Source organism: Triturus cristatus, chromosome 3_2, assembly GCF_964204655.1.
Source record: "Triturus cristatus chromosome 3_2, aTriCri1.1, whole genome shotgun sequence".
Taxonomy (NCBI): Eukaryota; Metazoa; Chordata; class Amphibia; order Caudata; family Salamandridae; genus Triturus; species Triturus cristatus.
In genome coordinates this window covers 260,979,146-260,995,400 of record NC_140584.1, presented here as the reverse complement: position 1 = coordinate 260,995,400, position 16,255 = coordinate 260,979,146, and the positions used below count along the sequence as shown (strand labels likewise).

Here is a 16,255-nt window from a genome sequence, read left to right as displayed (position 1 = left end):
TAATGTGTTTGATTTTGCTGCCAATGTATTGTTTTGGTGTGATTTAAATCCAATAAACTTGATTATCAAAAAAAAAAAAAATCTTGCATTACCTATGGTCCAAATAAGAAAAAACAAAACAAAATCCTAGTGATGTTTATTAACTCCAATTTATCAACACTCAGACTCCATCAGATCGAATGACAAGCAGCAGACACCAGAGATAGTAATCTTACTGCACAGACCCCTGCACTAAAAGCTGCAAAAACTCATTTGCATGAACGGGCCAGCTACCAACGCCCTCCCTTTATCCCCTCTCCCTTTCATTCCTAACTGTCCCTCTGATTTAATACCCCTTCCCTTCTTCCCTTTTCGCAGCAGTTCACTGTGCAATACATTGCTTTCTCATACTCATTAAGATTACTTGACCGTCGCAAATACTTACTAATTACTCATTAATATCGCTGTGATGAACCTGAATACCATTGCCTTGACTATGACTGTTATTCCTGTACTGGTATGCCCTAAAACCAATACAAACATTTATGATATAAATAAAAAAAAGAATACATGCTCACTGAACATGCATGCACCAACCAGTACTTCTAGTGGCCGATACATAGCAGCAGAAGTTAAACCTGTGCAGTGAGATAGGGTCTCATTGCACAAAGCTGGCAGTAGGAATGGTAAAAGAGGTCTCCGGGGGGTTGGTGCAAAAAGTGGTTTGGGAGGAGTCGAAGGTACCTTTGAAAAGGGGTGTCTTTGGGGCTTATCTGAAGGGAGTTGTGAGACCTGCTCTACCATGTGGCTCTTGTCAGATGATTTGTTGGGGCTCTGGGGTAGGTAGAGGTTGGTGGCCATTTCCCTGTGTTGGTGTTGTTATTCACCATTTGTATATTGGAAAAACAATACTGGTGCACTCAGATTGGGGAGCCATGTTACTTTAAGGGAGTGGTCTCGCCAAGGGTAGCGAGCAGTCAAGGCTTACTCAACGGATGGACAAGACTGGAAGCTCAAGGTTCACTATTACACAGCAAGTAACACTAAAAACGATCACTGTCAAGTCAGTCCTTTACGACTTAATTTTAAAGGTGAGAAAATAGTTCACTTAAAAATAAGATATAGAATAAACTAGAAGTTGCCTTCACCCTCAGCTGCAGAGATGAGACCCCATTGCAACACCGTGATAAGTTCTATATCCAGGATTTCATTGAACGTCAGGTCTTCTTTTAAGGTTTTGTTAGAGTCGACAGGGGATATTGGGGTACGCTCATGACCTAGAGTCTATGACCACCCCGAGATATTTATACTCTTCACTCTCTCAATGAGTTGACTCTGAATGAATCATTCTTGCTTTTTATTTATTTTCAGGCCAATCACTTGATTTATGTAAATATGGAGTATTGTGCCAAATCGGTCTTTGTAGACCTATTTTAGTTTGACTGGCCAGAATCACGTTCACTTATAAACTGTTCAAGAACGCATCAACCCCCCTCTCCCCCCTCCTCCCCCAAGTCAGAGTGGTGTCGTTTGACAACCGCCAGGTAAGAAGTTAGGTCGGCTAAATAAAAAAATTAAGCCAAAACACACCTGTGCTCAATTCTAAATAAGTATTGTTCTTTCTAGACATGCAGACGCTGTCACCAATCTTTATTTTTACCCATGCATTAATGTAGAGTAATTAGATGGCCCTAAGCAGGGAGGATGGAATTCCCCACTTCACAACTTTTGCCATAGTTTGTTTTTGGGAGCACAATCAAATTCAGATTTAAAATTTACAAAGCAGAGATGTAACGAAGTTCTGGCCTTCAGCGTTTTGTCAATACTGAGGGAAAAAGCTATAAGGTTGGTTTTAGAACAAGTCTTGCGGCAAAAGCTCATTTGGTTGATGGGGAATATTTCCTTATTACTTGTGCAAGTAATCTGGTTTTGCAAGAGCCAAATTATGTAGCTATTAAGCCGGAAGGGACTCCAGAAGGGGAGGATGAAAGTTCCATTGGTATGTATCAGTTACAATGGTCTGATAAGGGCAGGGCCCCTACTCCCATCCAAACATCTACAAAGGAAAAACAAGCTGCTATCAACTAGAAGATAGCTGAATTAAAATCAAAGCTGATCGATGACTGGGACAAATGTATAGTTGGTTATGAACTATTCTTCCTTCAGGAGACATGTGATACAGTTAATGTTTATAGTGTTGGTTACAGGACCTTTTGCATTGCAGCTGCATCTCAAGGGCTGGAAGATCTTTGGGGGGTTGAGGGGAGGGCTTAGTATGGATAAAAAAATTCCTTATGGTGCTCCGTAAAAGAGAAACACAGGCTCCCCTGATATACAGGGTTTGCATATCTCAATGACCAAGAGAAACCCCTTTTTCTAATCAAAATCTATAACAGAGGTACAATGACCAAACTGTTTCAACCACCCCTTGGTCTTCTCAATCATTTGTTGTCCTCATATTAGTATCTACTCTTAAAGCTGCAGCTGATTTCAACTTGAAATACAAACCCATGTCACTGACTGGCGATCTGACAAAAGATATGGATGCATTATGGGGGCTCACCGGACATAGCTACCCCATCGAGGATGCATCTGATCAGATTGGCTCTCCAACAGATCAACATGACACTTACCAATGGCTTATGTGCATGTAATGGTCGCTTGCCATCCAACTCCAATGCTTCACCAACATTTCACAAGGGGGTTTATAGACCTAATATAGACCACGTTGGCTTGGACATAAGGGTTTGAGTGCCACAGTTGACATGACAGTTATTCATAGAGAAGAGAGTGACTGCTATCGATAATCGCTCAAAATACATGGTTTACTCCTTGATGAACAAGCACGTAATCCCCGAAACAGCTCGGATGCCTTGACAATTAGTAATAATCATAGGATTGTCAGATGGGACTCCATCTGCAACTTCAACAATGCGATCAATATGTATCTAATGAGTTGATTTGCCAATGGATGTTTAACAACTGCATCAAGGAGGAGTCTTTTCGTGTAATGTGCCCGGAAGATATTTTTTCTTCTTTAATCAGGAGAAGCTGTAAGGGATGCATGTTTGTTTGGGGAGTTCCTAGACTTCATGTGTTTACTCTGCAAGGTCTTTTTCCACAGTTGGTGATTTAGATAAAACAGACTTATTTATACATAATGGTAACTGGTTGAGATAGATCGATTTTTTTCCCCACCACTTTCATTTTTTGTTACTGCATTAGTTTGCTTTTTCTGCTCTTTTCTAGACAAAACCTTTATGGAAAGAGGTTGAGGCTGCTCCTGAGAGTTTTCTAGGTCAGAATTATTCACAAAGGTATCTGGAGTTGCTTAAATCGAGGAGGGCAGCAAACTTGCCCTGCTGGTAGATTTCCACATGCAGTTGTTGCCCTGCTGTAACTGGCCGATGTGTAATTTTGCAGGAGTCTGGAGGGCGATAGCACATTAGGGCCAACATTGATCTGATTTAATTGAGTCTTCCCTGTCGATGTCCCATGATTCTCATTCTTCGACAAATTTGTTTGGGAGGGTGCCTCGTCATACAATGTGTCCGGGTGACTGTTTTGCTAACAATATTGGATGGACAAAGATGGGGTTTTACTTCTGTGATTAGAGTGCTTAAGACAGTCGCAAGAGTACTAGTTTATTAATCACTGGAGAGCAGGAACAAGGAGTGGGCTGTAGCTTCTGTCTGTGCACAGGTTATTAAAAATTGTTCTAATCTACTAGTTTAGCTTCTATTCTGGATACAAACACGGTCAGCATTTAACAGGTCTACCTGATGATCCATTTTTGTTTTTTACTGATAATTTAAAGCTTGAACTGTTGATTTAAAAGGTTCGACGGTACGGACCAGGTAGCCGTTGAAGACCTGTTCTGTTTGTGTTCAGTTATTACCAATTCTTGTAGCCTCTTTAATTACTGCAGGGCCTCATTTTTTGCTCAAACAATTCTTAGGATGCCGTTGGACTGATGTTAGAGGGTAGTTTGGGGGGGGGGGGGGGTAAGCATATCAATCAATCAGGGGATAGTAAAGTGCGCTACTGACCTGTGAGGGTCTCAAGACACTGGGGGCCCAAAGATGTTTAGAGAGGGGGGGGCGTCTGATGTCGACCGGGAGCTCGTTCCAGGTCTTCGCCGCGATGTAGGAGTAGGCTCTTCCACCAGTTCTGGCTCTGCGAAGGCACTGGGTTTCAGCGTGGGCAGCGGATCAAAAGGTTTCTCGTGGGTATGTGGAAGGAGATTCTCTCATTGAAGTATTGGGGTCCGGTGTTGTGGAGGCATTTGTAGGTGTGGGTGAGTATCTTGAAAGCTACTCTCTTCTCAACGGGGAGCCAGTGGAGGTTTTGCAGGTGTTGGGTGAGGTGTTCGTGTCGAGGATGAGTCTGGCTGCGGTGTTCAGTATGATCTGGAGTTTGCGAAGCAGACACTTGTTAATCCCGGCGTTTCCCTAATCCAGGAAGGGGAGTGAGTGAGTGAGTGTCTTCCTTGATTCAGGGATCCATTTGAACGTTTTTCGGAGAATACGGAGGGTGTTGAAGCAGTTGGAGGCAACGGCATTGACCTGTCGGGTCATGGAGAAGGAGGAGTCTAGTACGATGCCGAGATTTCAGGCATGGTCCATGGGGGTGGGAGGGCTGCCGAGGGCGGTGAGCCAACAGGTGTTGTCCCATGCCGAGGGAGAGGGTCCGAGGACATCGGTCTTCTCCGAGTTGAGCTTCAGGCAGCTGCTGCTCATCGAGAATGCGACGTCCCTCATTCCTTCCTGGAAGTTGAGTCTGGTGGTAATGGGGTTCTTGGTGAGTGAGAGGATCAGCTGGGTGTCGTTGGCATAGAATACTATGCAGTGTCCATGCTGTCTGACGATGGCGGCGAGGGGGACCATGTAGATGTTGAAGAGCGTGGTTCTGAGCGACGATCCTTGGGAGTACTCCGCAGTTGATTTCCGTGGGTTCGGAGAGGAAGGGTGGCAGTCTGATTCTTTGGGTTCTGCCGGTGAGGAAGGAGCGGATCCAGTAGAGGGCGGTTCCCTGTATGCTGGCGTCGTGGAGTCTGGCGGTGAGTGTGCGGTCGGAGACTGCGTTGAATGCTGCAGAGAGGTCAACTGGGATTAGGGCCGCAGTGTGTCCCTGGTCGAGGAGGATGCGGATGTAGTCTGTGGCGGTAAGTAGAGCCAGGGGCGTAACACAGGCTCCTGCATCCCCCGCAGTGCGGGGGGCCCCTCAGCACTGCACTTCGGCCGGGGAGCTCCTGATAGAGTCCAGAGAGGGCCCCTCCATCACCTTGCAGGGGGGCCCCCTCAATTATCGTTACGCCACTGAGTAGTGGTCTCGCTTTGCTGCGGAATCTGGATTGAGAGTGGGTCGAGGATGGAGTTTGATGAATTTTGTTAGTTGGGCATTGACTGTCTTCTCGGTGACTTTGGCCACGAAGGGGAGGAGGGAGATGGGTCGGTAGTTCTTGAGGTCCGTGGGATCTGCTGAGGGCTTCTTGAGCAGGGGTGTAACTTCTGCGTGTTTCCAGTCGTCGGGAAAGATGCCGGTCTCGAAAGTGGCATTGATGGTGCATCGTAGTTCCGGAGCGATGGCGATGCGGCTATGTGTAAGATGTGCGGGGGGGGGGGGGGGGGCATGAATCCATGGGGGCTCCTGAGTGGATGCCTTTCATGGTCGAAGTAGTGTCTTTGGTGGTGACTGGGGTCCAGGAGGAGATGGTGGGCTGGCTGTCGTTGCTGGAGTAGAAAGTGGTGTTGGAGTCAGGTGTCTTGTCGTTGAAGTGGTCATAGAGGCCCTGGATTTTCGGATGGAAGTAGGAGCAGAGCTTGTTACAGAGGTCCTGGGATAGGGTGATGTCTGCGGTTTCACTGGGGGGCTTGTTGAATTTCTGGAAGACGTTGATGATTTCCTTGGAGTTACTGGAGTTGAGGATCTTTTTCTGGATGAAGGTCCTTTTGGTGGATCTGATGTGTTGGTGGTATTCAGTCAGAATGCAAGGGTGGGGCACCAATCTGTGGGAAGAAGGTAGCGTCCTGCAGACCTCTGACGGAGGGGGTTGGGGGGGGGGGGGGGGGGGACTATGGGGTTGTGGTGGGTCAAGAGATTTGTGGAGAGGATAGGGTGAGGCTGGGAGTACTGTCCAGGAGCAAAAGTCACGCTGGCACCAAAACGTCTGCTTCTATGCTTCAACCGGCAACAAGTGGAAGACAGAAAAAGTCTGCACACCCACCCCACTTATCACGTCTCATGTCCACTACCTCACTCGACCGCCGCCTAGCTGCCTGGCTTAACACCATTGTAGCCATGTGGGGTTTTACAGCTGACCTGCTCCTTGGCCAGTCACCAACACCTCCTGAAGAGACTACATGCAATGCAAAACTCTGTGGCAAAACTCACCCTCTACCTCCCCAGACGGACCCACATCACACCGAACCTCAAGAAGCTACTCCAGCTCCTGATCCAGAAGAGATGCCAGTTCAAGATGTTGACCCATGCATACAAAGCCCTATACAATGACGGACCAGCATACATCAACAAACCCATGACCTTCAACAAACCGACCAGACACCTACGATCCAACTACCTCTTACTCACAGACACAACCCAAATCAACCAAGGTTAACAGCAAGAGGACGCTCCTTCTCACACCTGGCAGCCAAAGCTTGGACCAAAATTCCTCCCCTGCACCTCAGGACCACCTCATTGCTCGGGGAATTCAGGAAAAGACACAAGACCTGGCTATTCGAATAAACAAATCACCGACGCAGCTGGCTACTCCAATGCCTTCAGAACATCACAGGAAACTTGCTGCGCTTCAAAAACCAATTGATCGGTCTCTTTCTGAAAAAAAGTATGATTTTCTGTTGATTCTGCCCTTGTGTCCTTCAATACCTTTCTACCGCTTTTATTAGTCAATTTGACTGCAATTTACTGTAATGTGTCCTAATAGAACTGGTGTGGGAGTACTATAAACAAGCATTGGCATAGCCAATAGGTCTCGCTTTTTGGACCTTATAAGTGTTTAGCCATGCAACTGTTGATGTTGTTACACCAAGGATATTGTGCTGCATAACTAAATACTTATAAGGTCCCAAAAGTGAGACCCATTGGCTATGCCAATGCTTGTTCATCTAGTAGGTGAGAGTGACATCCTAGAGACGGCTGCGCCGTGGCACTCATTATCTAGTGGGTATCAATCATATGGGACTGTCTCGAAGAGGCGTGCGACATCCTAGACAACTACAGCTTAGCACTTATCTATTGGATGTCAATCAAAACCTCATGGTGAAAACATCCATTATTCACGGTGATCCGTCTTTAATTCTAAGTATCATGTGTTTTCCCCTTTGCGATGTGGACACGGTCAAGCCAAACATTCACCCCTGTACGATATTCACAAGCTATATCCAATAAAGAACAGCTTTCAACTCAAGTCTCGGTTAAACCATGAGGGAAGGGACCGAGGGTCTGCCGCTGTGATAGGGTGTAATGCTTACACTGTTCGAGTGCCTCTGCTTTCTCAGATTTCTAGCTAATCAGTGCTCTTCCAGCTCAGTGACAAATACTTGTTAAGAGCCTGCCAATGGTGCAGGCAGAGTTCACAGAGTTACAAAGTGGGGCGGAGCTTCGTGATGAGATACAGTGATATTAGATAGAGTGACTGATGACAGGTCAGTGACAAATGCTTCTGTAGCACAGCATGAGGGGTTGGGGGGGGGGGGGGGGGGGGGGAGGGGAGTCTACCTGCTGCCAGCGACACTGCGCCCAGCACTGCTGCAGTAGTGTTTAGTGAAGCAATTTGTCGTATTGGAGCAGGCGCAGCACAACTGGGAGAGATGAAGGTGCTATGTGATGTGCAGTGGTACAAACACGTGGTTAGAGACTCAGTGGCAAGGCGAGCAGCAAGTATAAAAGTAAGTAGTAAGTGAGGACCGAGAGAGATGTGCAGTGATGAGGGAAGTGGATTGTGGAGGTGAGGTGTAGTCACATTGAGGTGGCACGGAGCAGAGTAATAAATAGAGACTGTCAGTGGAACAGGAAGAGGAACGGTGTTATGGTTGATAGGTGTAGAGGCATTGGGGCGGTAAAGTGGAAAGATGAGCAGTAGTGTGAGTGACGAGCGGTCCAGTGAGGAAGGGAGGGGTATAGGTTGAACTTCAGCAGTGCAGAGTTAAAGCGAGGCTTACTGTGATAAGGGAAAGTGACCAAGGGTTGGGCTGGGCAAGGTGCACTAAAGGTGGTAAAACATTAGATTTTCACAGCCCTAGGAGATGACAGAGGATGTGATAGAAAGAGCTATATGTAAAAACATGTTATTTTTATACAGTTTTATAAATCAAATTAAAAAAACTCCAGTCCAACCGTCCCCAGAACCTTTCTGTGACTATTCTCAGACTTGTCCACATTCACTAATGATCAAGCATCAGTCGTGACAATATTTCGACAGCCCCCAAGATTATCCTGACATTACCAGGGAAGTTGTCGGCCCACTTTCGTGATTCCACAAAGCTCTTTACTGCAGATTTGATATGTTATGTTATTCGTGATTTGTAAAGCGCACGGGCACCCAGAGGTTTCATGGCGCTAGAGAAGAGAGAAGATGGTAAGCAATATCCTAACCGTGTGCTTGTTTGAACAACCAGGTCTTCAGTGCACCCCTGAAGTTCATTAGATTCGTGCAACTCCGGAGTAATAAGGGAAGCGAGTTCCAGATCTTTGGGGCCCAATAGGCAAATCGGCATCTGCCGAGGCGTTTCTTTTTAAAGAGGGGCAAGGTGAGGAGGGACAGGTGGGCAGAGCGGAGATTGCGAGTCGGTTCGTGTTTCTTTATGAGATGGTTTAAAAACTTGGGGCTTTTTCCATGAAGAGCCTTAAAGGCCAGGCAGCCCACTTTAAAGGTTACCCGTTGGGCTATAGGTAGCCAATGAAGAGTGGCTAGCAGTGGTTTCGCCGAACTCCTACCATTGCATTTAAATATTAGTCTGGCCGCTTGATTTTGCACAATCTGCAAGCGATTATAGAGAGCCGAGGGGATGCCTAGATAAATGGAGTTAGAGAAATCTAAGCGGGAGAGGACCAAGGCAATTACCACCTGGATGAGGGCGGAGTGCGTGAGCAGATGCGCAATCTTCTTAATCTTCCGTAGCTGGAAGAAGCATGAAGAGATCACAGTTCCCACCTGACTTTTTAAAGAGAGGTCGATGTTAAGGGTGATCGAGACTTTTTACCGATGGGGAGGGAGGCGGGGGAGATCCCATTGAGGGCGGCCAAAAATGAGGGCCCCAGCTGGTTGCACTTTTACCCGGGAGTACCAGCTCGGTCTTTCCAGGGTTGAGTTTTAGATGGTTCATTTCCATCCACCCTTGAAAGTGCAACATAGTGGCCTGGAATTCCTCAACGGAGTCTGTGGAGTTTAGTGGGAATATGAGCTGCAGGTCGTCCGCATAGTTGTATATTGTAACCTTCCTGTTTTTCAAAGAGTACAATAGCGGTTTGAGGTACAGATTGAACAGGAGGGGGGACAATGACGAGCCCTGCGGCACACCGCAGGTGGTGGAGAGTTTGGGTGCCGTGAAGTTCTCAAGCTTGACAGCCTGGAATCGGTCATTCAGAAAGGACTTGACCCATCCGAGAGCCGTGCCTCGCAGGCCGGCCTGTTCGACACGGTGTAATAAGATAGTATGATCCACCGTGTCGAACACTGCCGACAAGTCCAGAAGCACCAAGGCCTGATGTATGCCCTTATCGGCATTAGACCTCATTGTGTCCAGGACAGCTAGGATCACCGTCTCGGTAGAGTGAGCCTGGAGAAAGCCGGCTTGATTGGGCTCTAGAAAGTCAGATGTCTCTATAAAACTAGAGATACAGCTGGCCACATGGGCTTCTAGAATCTTTGCACCGAAAGGGAGGAGTGATATGGGTCGGTAGTTCGATAGATTGGAAGGGTCAGCACCAGATTTTTTAATTAGTGGGACCAGCGTGGCGTTTTTGAAAGAGTTGGGGACTATTCCCTGGAACAGGGACTCGTTCAGGAGGGGAAGTATTCCTTGGGGTAGTGTAGAATAAACTTCCTTCAGTATGTGCGGGGGACAGGGGTCGTTGGGAGACCCGGACATTACTCGGTTCATCAATTCTGCTAACCTCGATTGATCTATAGGAGGGATAACCTAGAGTTCGTGGGGATTTCTGCAAATGTCCACTCTTTCCGCAGTAGTCAAGCTGGACTGAATACTGTCTTTTATAATGGCAATCTTATCCTTAAAGAAGTCATTGAGCTGATTGCACATCATTTGAGTGGGAACTTGTGAGGGGGAAGTTCTGACATTACATAGGTCATTTACGACCCTGAATATTTCTCTGGATTTGTTTTGGGCGTTGAGATTTTTTCAGAGAAGAAAGCTGCCTTAGCAGATAAGATAGAGTTTTTATACTTCCTGCGGGCAGCTGTATATAATGATCTATCTTTATCAGAGTACCCGTGTCTCCATTTTCTCTCCAGTTGGCGCAGCTCTAATTTTAGATTTTTTAGGTCTACAGTAAACCATCTATGGGCAACCATGCGGCGAGCACGTGAGAACTTGGTTAGAGGAACGTGCTCGTTGCTGGCTGCCAGGAGCCACTCAGTGAGGTCTTTATCCATGAGGTTAATGTCTGGGGGAGATGCTGGGAGGGAGTTAGCCAGAGTAGACAGGAAAGCTTGTTTATTTAGTGAGCTCCATTTCCTTGCTAGCCCCCCCGCAAAAGTGGGAGCCTTTAAATGGCCGTAAAAGGTGATGGAGAATTGCAGTTGGTGATGATCTGACCATATGCAGGGCATTATCGTTGGAGTGGATAGTGGGACATTACGAGACCAAATCTGGTCCAGAATGTGTCCCCTTTCATGGGTAGGGGTCAGGACTGATTGAGAGAAGTTCATGTGGGAGAGAAGCTCGAAGAGTTCTGTGGCCTGGGGTCCTGCTTCCGGGTCGTTGTACCAATAATTTAAATCCCCGATCAACATGACTATCATAATTGACGATTAGGCTGGCCATTTGCTCAGACAGCAAGACTGGGAATGTAGGCATAGTTTTGGGTGGACGATAAATCAATACCAGCACCATAGTTCCTTTGTCTGATTCGAATTTAATTACAAGGTTTTCCGTGTCTGGTAGGTCCAGAGGGGGTAGAGTGGTAAACGTATGATTTTTATGAATGATTGCGGCTACGCCACCCCCAGGTTTTCCTGGTTCTCTGTTTGCCGATAGAATGTAATAGTCTGCCGGTAAAGCTGTGAGAATATCTGGTAAGGAGTCCGCCGTGAGCCAGGTTTCAGATATAAGTAGTATATCTGGTTTATCGGATTTAAGTAATAAGAAGATGTCTAATTGGTGTTTTACCAGAGATCTGGTGTTAAGGTATAGACAGTGGAGGGTCGAGGCATTTGGGCTTGGGGTGAGGCTAGTGGTGATAGAACTTTGAGGTGTGGTATAAGAGTTCTCCTCTATTAGATGGAGAGGATATATGTTATTAGCCTTTAACCAGGTGAGTGTGGCGGGATCGGGGTCAGGGGTGCCAGAGTGTTGCAAAGAGAGGAGTTCGAGAGAGGTGTAGCTGTTAATTTCTCCATTCTGCCTGGTCCCTGGGCCCGGCCAGGCGTGGACGGGCACAGACGGGCTTGCCTTAGGCGCGCCATCGGCGCGCAAACGGCGCGCCCGCTGCGCTCGTCCGCTGCGCGTCCTTGCGAGGCACATGATTATGAGGAAAGATGGGGGTGTGGCCTAGTGATAGTGGGCGTGGCTAGTGCGTGTCCCGGGGAGATGGCGGCAAGAGGAAGAGAGCCCCGCGTCAGCGCTAAAATCCGCTGCACGGGTAATCCTAGGAGGTGCCCTATCACCAGATCGAGTGCAAGGAAGGCAAGGTGAGTAAAAAACAACACAGTATTAAACACTCAAGTTTTAAAAATACTGACAGCGATTCTCCCGGCTTTCCGCCTCAGGAGTTAGGACTAGGATATAAGTAGCCAATTAAGGAAAGGGACCTCTGGTTTCAAAGTTATAATAATGATTAGTGCTCTGCAAAATCTTAAAGGAAGGCTGGATATCAGCAAGTTCCCCAATGCCAAGCCTTGGAACAAACGTCTGTTTCAAGGGTAACAAAAATAAGGAAAGGTTTCTTAAAAACACATGCAAGAAATTTCGGTCTCAAATGTGACTGTGCAGGGCACAGCTAGACTGCACTCGGTTTTCAAGGGGATCTCTCAAGGGTGCCCTATCATGAACAACATCTGAAGACAAGATGATGGCTGGGAGGGGGAAGCACAATTCCGCAGAGCTGAAGTCAGGAAGCATATCCTTGTCATTTGCTAAAAATAAGCCTGTGGAGGTAGTCGGAGCCTCATTACAGGGCCCTCGCATCCTTCCTGCAGAACATCAAATCGGGATACGCGTCCAACAAGACGAACAATGCTTATTGCCGTGAAAAGCCAAAGAGAAAGATCAGCTGCAGTTTTCATCAGAAAGCTTAGCTTTCATGTCTGATGCCCTGAAAAAGGGAAAGCAGCTTTTAGAAGCTTTTTTATGACAAGGGATTCGCTTTCTTCAAAGTGTAGGAGATGAGAGGCAGAAGCTGTAGGAGAGCATGCAAGACCGTGCAGTACCACAGACAAAGGGAACAAGCATTGGCCGCGCAGCCGGAAAAGTAACGCAGCGCGGCCGTGAAAGCGAAAGTCACCGCGATCGCGGTGAAAGCAAAATTGATTGCGATCACGCGCTCTGTGCTAAGCACGTGAGGGATGCAAGCGCAGCTTTGGATAGGTGAAGCGAGGCGCGTGCGCATAACAGCAAGCTGGTGGCCGGAAAAAGCCTGTGGGTAGCACTTCGAAAACCCGCTTACTAAATGTCTTGTCAGAGCAGCGCATGCGCTGGCTCAGGCGAGACCTAAAAATATAAATGGCGAAAGATTATAGGGTCAGATGGATATTATAGACGTCTATTCATTCCCAAAGTGTCAGAATACTGAAAATAACAATTCCTCAATTCATGCTTTTGACTGGGCTTCTTTAGAAAGGCAATGGGATTGACAGCATTCAGTGAACTTTTAGATCGCAAACGGTGGTAGTATGCTAGTACAGAGTTGAGCCTAAGAGACAGGGTTAGTTGCTGAGGTAACCTCTAAATGTCTTGGATAATCGGTACTCAATCCTTTGCAGACCTTCTGTCAACATCAAAGCAATCCACACTTCTGACCCCCAGTCACTAGTATGGTTCACATAGAGTTTGGAGTTCTCTCATGCGAAGACAAACAGCTGATTAGAGACAGAGGCCTCAAGTGGGATGATCCATTTCAGTGATCGAAAGCCAGCAAAATGAGGAAATGTGTAGAAGGAAGCCAAGCATTGCCCAAGCCATTCGGTCACAGCAATGTGAGATATATTGGCTTTGTTAATGTCTTTTAGCCATGTAGCCCAAAAGCACATAATTTAAGCAGTGAAGCCGCGATTTATCCATGTTTTCTGGTCTCACTTTGTAGAAATCAGCCAGGAAATACATATCTTTGTCTTTCGACAGAAGGCAGAGAGCTTTACATGAGCGCTAGTTTCTTTACACAAGCTCACATGCTTTGTTTATAGGCATGGGAAGATTAGGTGATGTGCCCAGAATCACAGGATTTTGAGACTACGTAGAGACTGGCATCTAGTTCCCCAGTCGGAAGCTCTGATCACAATGCCTCACCCCGAGTAGAGGGAGGTAGTGAGGCAGGCAGTGGCTCGAAAAACAAAAGCACTTTAGGAGCAGCTGCTCACTCCTAGAAACAAAGGAGCCATCATGCGACCAGCACTTCCCCCAATGTTCTCCATGCATGAGGGAGGATGCCTGGTCTAATGCCTTCTACAAAACACTGAGGTATTGTGAGTGAACAAGTTTCTGCTGCACGTGCACACAAACAAGCACATATCTATGGGGAATATGTATGTGCATCAGAGTACACAGCATCATTATTGTTCATTGAGTCTACGCTGGAAAATAAAAAGAGGACCAATATATGGGCGATGTGGAGGGGAGTGATGTGTGTGTGATGGGGCATACACTCCCGTCTGTACACTTAACTGGACATCTACTTACGAGCCTAATATATTTATGGACTATCAGGGCCGGACTGGCCATAGCGGGCACCGGGCATTTCCCCGGTGGGCCGCTAGGGTGGGGGGCGATTTTGGGCCCCTGGGGGGCCGTTTTTGCAGCATAGCTGCAATATCGGCGGGCCTGTAACAAAATCGGCCGCACCCCCAACACCGAGGAGGAGGGGGAGGGGGGAAACCGAGCACTTTGCCAGGGCCTGTTTTGGTGCCCAGTCCGGCCCTGCTGGCTATATAGAATATATGAGTATACATCTACCATGTGCATAAGATAGGCATAGAAACATGCAGACAAAACAGGAACAATGGCAGGTGGGAGGCAAGAGGCGGTGGGGGCTCAGTGTGCAGGGTGAGGGTCATTTATGAAGCAGGGAGTGGGTGGGTAGGGGTGGAGAAGAAAAGGACTGGGGCAGAAGGGAAAAACAGCCACTCATGGTGTGCTGGAACACCAAAAAAAAGTAGCTCCAAAAACGGGAGCAGTGGAAGGACACAAGTACTTGGTACTAGGGTTACCAGACCCCCCGATTTCCCAGGACAGTCCCGTTTTTTTAGAGGACTTTCCTGGTGTCTCAACACTTTTCTTAATATTGGGTAAATGTCCCGGTTTTTGGGACAATGGTCAGGTCTTTCTCTGAAGCAGAATTGACAGTTATATGCTCCATTTACAGGCACATCTGAAGACTGCAAGTTATTTATTGGTTTCGGTCAGGCAGGACAAGAGAGGGACGGCTGCAGACTCCATGCAGAGGAGACAAAGAGCTGGTAGGAGTGCAGGGGAGCTCAGGGAGGAGGAGGCCCCGATTATTTATATATATTTTTTCTCTCTGGAATGGGAAAGCAGACATTTTATCCCACTTATTAGAGTGCGGCTAGCTAGCAAAAGGCTTACTTGTAATAATCACACAATGTTTGTCTCATGTATTTAAAAATATTGACGCACAATGATCATATGCCCGAAACCTTAAGAAAATTAGACATTTTAATTTCCATTTGCTTGCAAGGCCAGCAACGGACCACAACCTTCAAAAACCAGAACAAATACTTAGTGATTCTTAGACTAGCTGCTTAGAACATTACACTCTGTTCACCTATTTAAAACTTTTCAAAAACAGTGCCAAATACAGACTAACTACAACTACTTAAACTGATTTTAACAGCGCCAAAGTAATAAAAAAATATCTACTTACAGAGCGCAGGTTACTTCCATCATTCTTAGCCATTGATGTCTTTGGACATTTGAGAAGCACGCAAGAGTTGAGGAAGTTATTAGGATGCCCTTAGACGAAAATTGTAAGTTTATGAAAGTAACCTAAAAACAAAATGTCATTGTTAATGAACTAAACAAAACATTTTATTCATCATCAACCCATAAAATATTTTTAAACAAAATGTGCTTTTCACTTTCCATCTGTTTACGGATGTCTAATGCAGCACTATAAAAACCAGAAGTATAATTTTCAACAGAACAGTATTTTAAACTCAATAGCAAAATTGCAATGGACAATGTTGTAGAGAAATTTACATATATTAATTAAATGGTATGGTTGCTAACTTAAAGTTAAACGAAAGGATCTGTGTGTGTGTGCGACTATACCAATCAGCATCACGATTACAGCATAAACTAGGAAACTGTAGGAAAGTGGTGTAATCTGGGCCCATCATTTAACTAATCAGAGCAAAACTTTTGACAAATATTTGTCCTCCTATTGTATTGTAATTGCATTTATATAGCGTTCAAGCGCTTTGTCAGCAAGTAGCGCGCTACTCCGGAACCAATAAAGGATTAGTGGTGTATTAGTATAGTGAAATATGAAATCAATTTAAGTGGTGGGAAGTTAGTCTGTTATTTGGATCAAAAAGAGGGAAGGATTTAAAAAAAAAATTGTTTTGGAGCTCATAGCAGTAGGAGGAGGCTTGGGATGAGTAAAAAGGAGGTGGAGGGGGGAAGAGTCAGAGGGAAGGATTTAGAAAGGCTTGCATGGGGAAATCTGAATAGTAAAAGAGGCATGAGATGATGCATGGAGGGGTAGAGTAGGAAAGAGTCTAGAAAGGGTTATTTTGGGGGTCATAGCGGTATGGGGTTTGGGAGGAATGAGAGTGGAGGCAGAGGATATATTGATAGAGGTAGAGGGTGAAAAATAGGGCAGTGCACTGGAAATAGTAGAA

General features: G+C 46.3%; 1 protein-coding gene across 10 annotated transcripts in view; it reads right to left on the bottom strand.

Moving 5' to 3' along the window:
* The window catches only part of EYA3 (EYA transcriptional coactivator and phosphatase 3), a 970,709-nt gene that overhangs the window by 926,093 nt on the left and 28,361 nt on the right, over positions 1 to 16,255 (bottom strand). For 8 of the 10 annotated variants that reach the window (XM_085647584.1, XM_085647578.1, XM_085647577.1 and 5 more), the window contains exon 2: positions 15,277 to 15,398. In XM_085647584.1, coding sequence (XP_085503710.1) covers positions 15,277 to 15,309 — 33 coding nt within the window. In that variant the 5' untranslated portion in view covers positions 15,310 to 15,398. Of the gene's footprint in view, positions 1 to 15,276; positions 15,399 to 16,255 lie in introns of those variants that run through there. The other 2 variants (XM_085647579.1, XM_085647582.1) reach the window with 1 other exon arrangement.